General features: G+C 37.3%; 1 protein-coding gene across 2 annotated transcripts in view; it reads left to right on the forward strand.

Annotated features, from left to right (window-relative positions):
- The window catches only part of ephb3a (eph receptor B3a), a 28,983-nt gene extending 18,076 nt beyond the window's left edge, over positions 1-10,907 (forward strand). For both annotated transcript variants that reach the window (XM_043219083.1, XM_043219092.1), the window contains exons 13-16: positions 2,931-3,146; positions 5,062-5,211; positions 6,285-6,478; positions 9,592-10,907. In XM_043219083.1, coding sequence (XP_043075018.1) covers positions 2,931-3,146; positions 5,062-5,211; positions 6,285-6,478; positions 9,592-9,700 — 669 coding nt within the window. In that variant the 3' untranslated portion in view covers positions 9,701-10,907. The remainder of the gene's footprint in view (positions 1-2,930; positions 3,147-5,061; positions 5,212-6,284; positions 6,479-9,591) is intronic.
- Positions 10,908-11,798: the final 891 nt, after the last annotated feature.

The following is an 11,798-nucleotide window of genomic DNA, read 5'->3' on the forward strand; positions in this document are numbered from 1 at the left end:
GCTTTATAATTATTAATAAACAGCCAGTATGTTATAAATAGGCATGTTAATAAGCAACTATTTAACAGTGAGAATTGGTCCCAATACTAAAAGTGCTACCAATTTTTTGGTGTTTTTCTTCAAACCAGAACAGTAGAGGATGCCCCTAACAATGCAAAGATTGATCCTTGGTGAAATTCACATGCATGAACTAATAGCTGAGAACTAGTAGTTGAGAAAAGTAATAATATACTTATTTGACAACTCAGAACTGGCCCAGGAGATAATTTGAGGGTTAATTAAATACCTGCATCTCAGTCAAACTCATCAAATCAGTATTAATGCATCTAGTCTACTATTCATCTCTCGCAGAGAGTTGAAATCAATTTTGAAATCCGCTCTCTATGTCAATTTTTGTACCTGTCCAGCGGGCTATTACTGCGTAAGTGATTCAAAATGACAAATTTCACCTGGAACGGTTTCATCTGAAAAGCACAAGCGCCCACTGCTATGCATTAAATAGACCTCTTTAGCTTTAACGTTTAATTAAAAATGAAAAGCGTTTATCTTACTTGCTTTATAATTAATATAGAGAATGTTGTAGATTTTTGCTCACCTCAAACCATGCCCGATCTGTGACTTTGAGTCTCTGTTTTACCCAAATTCAAAGCCTTTAAAATGGAACTCCGTTTATACTGCTAGCAACGCAGTGTGACGAACTAGAACACTCCCATTATAATGAAAGAAACTGTTGAGTCGTGTTGCATTGCTCGCTTGCGGTCTAGATGGGGTGTTAAAATACATCAATCGCATATTAAATCAAGTGCCATTGCAATAAAAACTGCTGCAGTGCATACATTAAAAAGAATGAAAGAAAAAGACCCAGCGTTTTCAAAAATATGCAGCTTTTGAAAAATATTCAGGCCTACGCCTTTCCTTAGACTGGTGCTAAGAGAAGGGAAAAAAAACGCTGGGCTTCATAATCCTTCATCAGAATGTAATAACTCTTTCAATCAATTCCCGATGGACAAAATCAAGTTTCACTGAATATTCCGTTTCAATCCGAAGAACGTCACATTACTTTACATAACTTAGATAGCAAAACTTCCCTTGGCCAGAACTTCTTTTTTTGCGCTGACAGAGGAATTTGATAACCCCTCCGCATTAAACACTTATTCATGGTGCTTTAGACAGAACCTTGCTTCACCTTTAACTTATGTCAACATCTGGCGTTTCAAAACGTTATAATACTCTTGCGAGACCTTGTATAATCTCTCAGTTTCTACAGTAAACAGTTTGCACTCCAGAACCTTAACCAACCCATGCAGAAAGTCGATAAAGAAAACCGAGAGCTTAGACATCCAGAGGTGGGATGTCCTTGCTGTGTTTTAACACCAAGCAGACGACACAAAACTTAAAACCCACCCATCCAGTCCCTCATCCCCCGACATCTTCCTACGGCACAGCTTGTACTCACACAAAGTCCAGCCAGGGACACAAGCGCACTCATTTCCACGCATACACACAAACACGCTTCTAAAAATATCTATAAGAACAAGCTTTGGCATGATTCATCTTCAACTTTAGAAGAAAAAATAAAAAAGCATCAACATCAAAATCTCGTACCAGAATATTTATCGTCATTGGAGCCAAACCAAGTGAGAATGGCTACAGACGTGATGATGTCCTTTTGCTTGGAGGCTTAGCATGAACCATGTGCTATTTGTGAACAGTAGACTTGTGAATTTCGCTTTAGAGGTTTCTCTAACACCAGAACTCGAGCTGCTTTTCAATGTTGGACATAAAATCTTCATAAAAGACACAATCTCCTCTCGCCAAGGCTGCATTTATTTGATCAAAAATACAGTGGAAATATTCAGTAATACAAAGCAATATTACAAAAGTTTTAGTTTTAATATAAGCTAAAACATTATATAATCATTCCTGTGATATAAAGCTGAATTTCCAGCATCATTACTCTGTAACATGCTGATTTGTTGCATTAAAAAACCTTTGTTATGTGTATTTATATATAATATTGGTAACATTTTATAAACTAGTTGCTCATTAGCATGCATATTACTAGATTATTAGCCATTTATTAGCAGTAATTAAGCACATATTAATGCCTTATTTTAAATCCCTAGCCACACCCAATGCCTAATCTTAACAACTACCTTACGAACTATTAATAAGCAACAAATTATGAGCATAATGAGGGAAAATTCATAGTTAATAGTGAATAAGTGTTTCCTATTCTAAAGTGTAATCATAATAGGAAATCTTTTGTCACTTTTAATAAGCGTTGTCTTAATAAAAAAAAAAAAAGCAATTAGCAAATTTTAAATGTCTGTAAACTAGGATGCACCCTGTTGTATTTAATGTAGCTTGGATCATATTTTCTAATTTGTGCCAAAATTCAGTGGAGATTTATATGATGCACGGGGATTGACATGATAGCAAACGGAGTCGACGATAAGCCCGTTTATTTTGCTGTCCCAACTACGATAATACGTACGGTAATAGTACGGTCATTTGCATATTATGATTAGAATTTCGCATTGTTTTATCCCTGCTCTGATCCAACCCGAACAGACTAGCAGCCCGGCAGAGAAGCACGGCTTCAGAGCTTCTCTATTCAGAATATGAAAATGAAAACATGTGGCTTTGATATTCTATGTGAAGTGTGTAATTGAATTACGCTTTCAAATATTCAGCGCTATTGCAAAGGAAATTCCTCCATACGGATTAGCTTTGTGGAGTTTTGCGGAGACACTTCTTCATAGCATTGGCATCCTGATACTCCGAAGAAGATTACGGGCTGCTGCGAGTAGAATTAGTCCAGCGGCTCTGTCAGAGTCAGGCTGATTAGAGCGAGTAGAACTGGTGTAGTGTCGTGTTTACATCTGTTAATGTCACTCTCCCTCTTCTAATGTACCGTTCCCGCTCAGCTGAACGACGGCAGGTTTACGGTAACGCAGCTGGTTGGCATGTTGAGGGGGATCGCAGCTGGCATGAAGTACCTGTCTGACATGAATTACGTCCACCGCGACCTGGCCGCCCGCAACGTGCTCGTCAACAGCAACCTAGTGTGCAAAGTGTCCGATTTCGGCCTTTCTCGCTTCCTGGATGATAACTCGTCGGACCCCACCTACACGAGCTCATTGGTGAGTTTGGTTAAGGTCACGCATCTTTGCACTTTTGATAGAAGTAATTATATAATACAAAAAGCAATAATACAAAAGCAATAATGATATATCCTAGTTCCGATAAATCCTACAATCCCCACTAAGCCTTTATAGTAGCTTACCTTAGGTATTTTGTCTGTACAAGTTAACAACCAGTATACTTAGTACAGATAGTTCTTTCCTTTATGAAAATACATAATTACATAAGTAATGCCATGTAAATTAAAAAATAAAGGATGCACCGAAGCTGCCTTTTAATTGTAGTTAATTGTGCTGTGTCTGTTCTTTTCATTGCTGTAATTCATGTTGTTTATGGTGTTTATGATATTTGATTTATTGTACAACACCTTGGTCAACAATTGTTATTTTCAGTGGTGCTATATATATATATATATGAAGCTGAGTTAAGAGTTAAGTTAAAATGCAATTTCAACTGTTTATTAAATTATTACTGTGTTATTATACTTCTTTTTTTCCTAACATATTTTTATTTTATATATATATATATATATATATATATATATATATATATATATATATATATATATATATATTTTTTTTTTTTTTAATTATTATTATTATTATTCTAGTATCATTTTTCTTTTCCTTTTTCCTTTTTCCTTCTTCCTAACTGTCCCATTTTTGTACTATGTACTATGAAGTTAGTCTTAGCCCAAGTCTTAGTTTTAGTTAATCTACTTTTAACCATTTTTGTAATGATTTAAGTACTTTAAAGGCTCTTTATCTCACCACGTGAGTGCTTTGGTAGTATTTGCTTGATTATTATATGTTATTATGCTATTATTACAACATTATCATTACTATATATATATATATATATATATATATATATATATATATATATATATATATTATAACAACTATGTTAGCTGATTATGATAGCATAGATGATGTGCCATCATTTGTATTTTAATTGGCAATCATGATATCAGTCTGCAGTACTTTGCTTCACACCATATTAAAGTACCGTGGTATTTAAAAAAACATGTTACTTAAAAGGATACTATGATGCCTTGTATATGCTGTGGTATTTATGGACGTGATACATCACCAAAACCACGTTAGCATGGTGCTGTTTGGTATTTTTTGTTTGCTTATTAACCTAAAAGACCCCATGAAATCTTTTTACTGTATTTTAGTCTCTGAGGGAATTTTCAGATAGCATGTTATCGAAATCCAGGTGCTAGACAGAAATGTAGTGATATCTGCGCTTTACAGATACAGTGTGCATTAAGAATTAATAAGAACAGCCTTGACCATCAGAATCGGGAGTACAGATGGCATACTTGATATGTGGAAGAAGCCTGTCTCTATCTCTGTCTGTTGGAAACATATGGATGTAGTCAGTACAGTACGTGATGGCTTGTTCAGTGCGTCCGACATGATAAGCTACGGATAAGGGAATTGAATGACTAGAATCCCGTATAAATCCTTTCATTTTTATTTTTAGCAACTACATCATCTCTTTCGGCTAAAAATGTTGAGTAAACATTTGTGTCGTCGTTAGTAGGCCCAGTCGGTTAAGATTTAGCACTAGCGCGCTCGTTTAGCTCGTACTTTGCTTGGATTAGCGTATTGATTAGTCTTCCCGTTCACGTCGTCCGTTTGAGGGATAGATCAAACCGTTATGTTTATAGTTAGATTCCTGCCATTTTATTTCTACTGGTTTTCATCTCAGACTAATGAACCCAGCCGGATACCCCGTGGGGAGGAAGCCGTGAGTAGAGGCCGAGTCTTAGCGCTAATTAGGCAGCTGAAGACTCAAGCCATGTCGTTGGTTTTAAAGTCTGTGTTTGAATTTAATGGCTTCTCTGTGTATGTGTGTGTGTGTGTGTGTGTGTGTGTGTGTGCGTGCGCGTGTGTAATTGTGTAGGGGGGAAAGATCCCAATCCGCTGGACCGCCCCCGAGGCCATCGCCTTCAGAAAGTTCACCTCTGCGAGTGATGTGTGGAGCTACGGGATTGTGATGTGGGAGGTTATGTCATTCGGGGAGCGGCCATACTGGGACATGAGCAATCAAGATGTATGTCAACTTTTTGTGTTACAGATGAATCTCATGAAATCTCGTGTTCAGGTGACATTTTAGTCCAAAATGACAAATAAGAAATTGAATATTGCTTTAAAAAAATTGCCATATTTCTTTTGATTACTCTATTGTATCCATGTATTTTTTTATATTATATATATATATATATATATATATATATATATATATATATATATATATTTTTTTTTTTTTTTAATTTAATTTTTTTTTTTCACATTACGTCAATGAGAATTAGCTTTCATTTATGCATGCATTTATTATAATGCATTTATGAATATTTATATAGTAAATTGATTATATTATTAAATAATTGTAGTTATTATATATTAATATAATGATTATATTCATTTCCTATTTTTATTAGTATCAATCATTCATACTTTTATGAGCAATAAAAAATTTATTTTTGTCATTACAATATGACGAATTGTGATTATCATATACATGCTGATTTAAATCAATTGACATTTTAATAAAATAATAATATTTGATATAAAAAATCACTGTATAGTGCTGTGTGTATGTTGTACCTTGTATTTTATCAAATAAATGGTAATACAACATATACTACAACTGCAATATGTTGAATACTAAATACTTCACATTTTGAAAAATATATAATTACTTTTTTGAATAACATGAATGAACATGAATTTGATAATGGATTTGCATAAAAATGAATATTAACAGTACTTCTTTTTGTGCAAGCAAAATATTATTCCTTTATTTTGATTATGTGGTGAAATATGACCCAGACAATCTACACAAGATCCGTCCTTTTACATTTAACACCTAATCTTTTTTTAACAAAATGTTTATTATCTCTATTCAGTGATGTATCTTCTGCTGTTCTGTCTAGAGTATGTTACAAGCACAATGCTATGTGTTTCATTCTTAGATGCTCTTTTCTCAACTCAATTAGTCTTTATTCTGGTTTAACGATTGTAACATTCCGGTCATATACTGTATGCATAATAAAACTCTGCATACTGCCGAGTTTGTCCTAATGCAAAAGGACAGTGTAATTGCTCTGTCTGTTGATGCTGTAGGTAATGAACGCAGTGGAGCAGGACTACAGGCTGCCTCCTCCCATGGACTGCCCCGCAGTGCTGCACCAGCTCATGCTGGAGTGCTGGGTGAAGGAGCGGAACATGAGGCCGCGCTTCGGACAGATCGTCAGCACACTTGACAAGCTCCTCCGCAACGCCGCGAGCCTCAAAGTGCTTACCAGCACACACTCAGGGTGAGCGGAACACAGGCCAGATTAGACACGGGTCAATTATGGCTTTGACTTACAGGAAAAGACGGATCTTCCTACTGGAATATAGTTTGCGAAATCCAGACTGGCAGGGTATGCGGGCGAAATGCACACTGTTACTGCTATATTTCCTGCTACACATGAAAATGTATGTCTTTTAAGTGTCAACTTAATTATCATATAATATGTAAATAGGTAAATAAAGAGTAAATGAAGTTTAATCACTTCAATTTATTTTGTAAGAAGAAAAAACTATTAAAACTATTAAAATAAAGTAGTATAATTTTGCACAAAATAAAGTTTCTATTAGAAATCACAGTTGTAATCAAAGTGTGCAACGTGAAGTCAAAGATACAAACTCAAATTCAAGATAGTGATATTTAAAATGAGGATTAAAACTTGTAATAGTGTGATATAGTCACTATATAGCAGTATTAGGTTGAAATTACAAGAAATAAAATCAAGAATATTTGCAACACAAGTCACATTGTGACTTAAAATGGCATTTATGAATACAAAGATGCACTGTGATATGTAGTCACATTTCGGGTTATAAAGTCACAATTATGAGAAACAATGTTGAACAATTTTCGAAAAGTCACAATTGCAAGATAAAGTCACACTGTGGCTTTTGAAATGACAAGAATCAAAGAGGCTCCGTTCAACATATCTCGATATTCTACACTGTGGGATATAGTCGCATTTGCAGGAAACAAAATAACAGCTGCACAAAAATAAATTACATTATGTGAATGCCAACTGTAAGTGCCAATTGAAAGATATCTTTTGTGCAACAAAAGGTTTCGATTTACAAGAAAGTCACATTTTGAGATTTAAAACGCGGTTGATTAAACCATCTATAAAAAAATGGCTCGAAATAGAAATTGTGGAGTTAAAAATGAATAAGCACTTAGACTAAACTCAGATTGTTCAGTCTTGGAGATCTTTTTTTGAGTTCCCTGACATTTGACTGGTGTTTGTAAATCTAAACGCAGTCTGTGACACGACGGAGATCTCGACATAAAGGGATGTGGGATCACTAGGGAGAAACATCTGAGAAACAGGAAACATTGCTCTTCGTTCTGTCTCATTGCTGTCTAGGAGAAACTATGGAGATATTAAAAAGAGATCTATCTTTCCTACGGGTAAAACACAAGCTGAATTTTTAAACTGAACATGTGCAGCAAAATACCTATCGCGATAAGCTTACCCCTCCCCGCGCCTCGCTATGCAAATCACTGTTTACTGTGTAGGGCTTTTTCCCTCCACCCAACTCCTCGCGATAAGCCGTTTCAACCACATAAATTATCCAGCAAATAAATGCAATCCATAGCGCTGCTGAGTCTGACTTAGTCAAAATAAGCACGCTCATTTCACTTGCGTTTGTAAACGCGCTGCTCTCGCCTCGAGCGCTTTGAACCGCACCGTCTTGGGAACGGAGTAACGGCTGACTTACACACAGTGCAGTGCCCTTTCCTCTTCACTGGCTGCTGTGTCTGCTCGCTGGGGAAGCTGGTTCGGTTCAGACTCGGGCTAGCGGAGGTGGCGGAGAGAGCTTAATAAGGGAGATGGAGGAGATGCTAAAAGAGAGCAATGACTTTAATTAGTCGGCTAATGAGCTTTTTAATGTGCCGGCAGTGGAGCCCCATGCCTAACGGTCGAGTGTGTGCGAGTGCGCGTGCGGGCACGTCATGTCTCCGCGTGACGCCGCATGCTGATGGCCGGTGTATGATTCATTTATGTTTGCATCTGTATGCACGAGCAGGCCAGGCCAGGCTGTTGACATGCCATGATCCAATCTCCAGAGACAGCTGTGTGTCTGCGTGCGTGATTACTGTTCTAATTTGAATGAAAGTGCACACAGTTGGCCTTTTTTATTGGAAACCCAAGGAACGGTTTACATCAGAATGAAAATACTGCTGTCACCCTGTCTCATCTTGTTTCAAACCTATATGCTGATATTTCTTCATTGTTAATCAATACTGAGAAATTTGGAAGAATCTTTACGCAGCTCTTTCTGCACCAGAGTTGTACGTCATCCAGAATTGAATTCAATCAATCAATCAATCAATCATTTTTATTTATATAGCGCTTTTAACAACACAGGTTGCATCAAAGCACTGAATTGAGAATGGCTCCAATTTAGCTTCAAAACCAAGAAATGTAGTAGCAGGCAGAATTGAAATTTGATGGTATTTAAATTAGAATTTTAAGACATTTTAAATTCAGTTAGTTTAAAAGTAAAGTCAAGACAAATGGATGGATGGGTGCATGGACGGATGGACAAATATATGGGTGGGTGGATGAATGGATGCATAAATGGAGAGATAATTACATAGGGATACATAGATAGATGGAGGAATGGACAGATAGATGGGGAGATGCATAATACAGAAATATGAAGACATGGATGAATGGTGAGATATATATAGAGGGATGGATAATCAGAAAGATAGAGGATAGATGGATGAGTAGGCAAAGGGAAGGATGGATGGATGGATGATGGATGGACATATGGATGGACAGATTAATGTATGGGTGGATGGATGGATTAATAGAGAGACAGTGGAAGGATGGATGATGGATGGATAGACAAATGTATGGGTGGTTGAATGGATGGATGGATGCGCAGATGGAGGAATGGATAGACAGATGGAAAGATGAATGGAGAGAAATATATGAAGGGATGGATGTTTAGAAAGTTAGAAATGAATAGATGGGTGTATAGACAAATGGATGAATGGATAGATGGATGGATTAATAGAGAGATAATTACATGGAAGGATGAATGCATAAATATGGAGACATGCATGGATGGAGGAATAGAGAGAAATATATAAAGGAATGGATGATCTGAAAGATAAAGATGGATAGATGGATGAATAGACAAATGGATGGATATATCAATGGATGGACTGAGAGACAATTATACAGAGGCTTGAATGGATGGATAGATCATAATTAATTCTCAGTAGGGTGTGTGACCAATTCAAATTGAAACCATTTTTGTTAATGTTAAATAACTATGCCTTGAAATGCGTGCTGTCCCGTGTCAGTGTTTCCTGCATTGGCTGATTTTTCTATTTCCCTATCTGTAGTGATCTCTGTCGAGTTGGCGGGACCCTGCCGGGCCATCAGAGGAAGAGTATAGGAGATGCACAAGACATGAAACAACAAATGAGCCAAACTCTGCCCATACGGGTTTGACTGATTAAAAAGAACACCTGCTGAGCCTCCAGGCTAGCAACAAATTCCCATTTGAAGAGTAAACCTGACTGGGACAATCCATAAAAAGCCAATGGAAAATTACTGGAGCCGACTATTGCTTGAAGAGCCAATGGAAAACCTGTATACAATTTGGGACAGTGTCGCACCCCTCCCGAGGAGCCTGTGGAAAACTACGGCGTGTCCAATGGAAAACTGTATGGGCCTGACGGGCAGCCTGTCTATGGGGCACCTGGGGAGTGCTGGGAAAACACAGCACATGTTAATTGGAATTCTGTGCGATGGCGCCTCAGGCAATCGTCTTTGTTCTTTCCCTCCCTTTTGCCATGACTTTCTCGTGTTTACACTGAATTTTCATTACATGGATTAAATTGACGACGTTTCTACTTCTCAGGTTCAGTTTGCATGTGTGCATGTGTTTCTCTAATGGCAAAAAGCGATCACTCTCTTCCGTGACTCCAATCCCTTCCATTCTTCCTCTCATTTGCCGAGGCCACAAACGATGAGACGGACTCGAGAATTATAAGCTAACTGTAATAATGTTTTAAAAATGTATTAAATGTAAGCCTGGGCTGTTTGATGTTGGCTTGAGGACAATTTGCCGCTCTTTTTCCCCTCAAAGACTTGCTTCTTCTGATCTTTTCTTCATATTGAAGAAAGGAAGAGAGGAGTGGAACACAGGAAAGTTATAAACTAGCCAGGACGGACTCAAACTAAAACTTTTTCAGAATGAGAAGAGGACATTTTCAATGAATGGAAAGTCCTTTAAGGGCGAGTTGACTTTAAAAAAAAGCGGACTGTTACGATTCAAGGAAAAATGTTTTATTTACCTCTGTTGTATTTTGTCTTCCATGAAACGCTCTTGAGAGATTTCTCCACGCGGAGGACTTCGGACTACGATTTAAAAACTCCCGTTTCCCCTGCCTGTGAGCGAGCGGGAATTGTGCTCTATGTGTGTATGCGTGTGTGTGTATGTGTGTGTGTGTACAGTATGCTCATGTGTGCTTGAGAGAGCCAGTCGAGCTCTACAGCTTTACATGCATGCCATATTCAAAACTCAAACCTATCCGAGAGGTGAGGCGACGACAGTTTGACTCGAGAGCTGTTGTTTGATGAATATTCCACTTATTTTAATTCAGTCTGTTCAAATATGCATAACTGTGTAAATAAATGCCTCATAAGAACTGAAGAGTCATCGACATGATTATAATGGCTGATTTACGAGACCCATGACACCCACATAAAATGTTCCAAACTACTTTATTCAGTGCATACTGCAACAAAACGCTACGTTGCTGGGTTTTGTTTCACACTCTATTGCACATGCGGCAATAGGCAATAATCAAAATAATTGGAAATATAAAAAAATATTTCCCCTCTCATATGAAGCATTTGGAAGTCAAGTTTTCACGGTACAATATTACAGTTAAAATTATTATATGTTAAAGCATTAGTTCACCCCAAAAATGGAAATTAGCTCATGTTTTACTCACCCTTAAGCCATCCTAAGTGAATATGACTTCCTTCTTTCAGATATAAATCCAATTGGAGTTATATTAAAAAACATTTCTGGCTCTTCCCAGATTTATAATGGCAGTGGGCAGGTGTTCAACAGTCTACAAGAAGTCAGATAAAGTGCATCCCCGATGTTTTGAAGCTGGGATGTTGGTTTGAACTGCTTTAAGCTGGTCCTTTGCTGGGTTTCAAGCTGGTCAGACCTAACCAGCGTATGCAGTTTTTTTGAACAGGATCATCCATAATAAACAGTGCCACACACAGCTCCGGGGGAAGGTGTTTTTGTAAGAAAAATATCCAAATTTACTTCATAAACTCTCGAATGCGCCATGCACGCCGGTGAGATATGCTAGTCTTATAGTATGCTAGTCAAAGAAAGCAAAGTGTCTTTACTTTACTCCTGTTGAGATCCTTGAAATATACTGAAATCATCCTACATTTTTCTTTACAAATCCTTGTTTTGTGCTTCATGACCTGCGGTTTTTTATTTTACTTTCACCTTCATGTCCTTACATTCTGTGTCATCTGCCAGCTTCTGCCTACAACAATAAGTGAGAGAAAAGTG

This window comes from Puntigrus tetrazona, chromosome 2, assembly GCF_018831695.1.
Source record: "Puntigrus tetrazona isolate hp1 chromosome 2, ASM1883169v1, whole genome shotgun sequence".
NCBI lineage: Eukaryota > Metazoa > Chordata > Actinopteri > Cypriniformes > Cyprinidae > Puntigrus > Puntigrus tetrazona.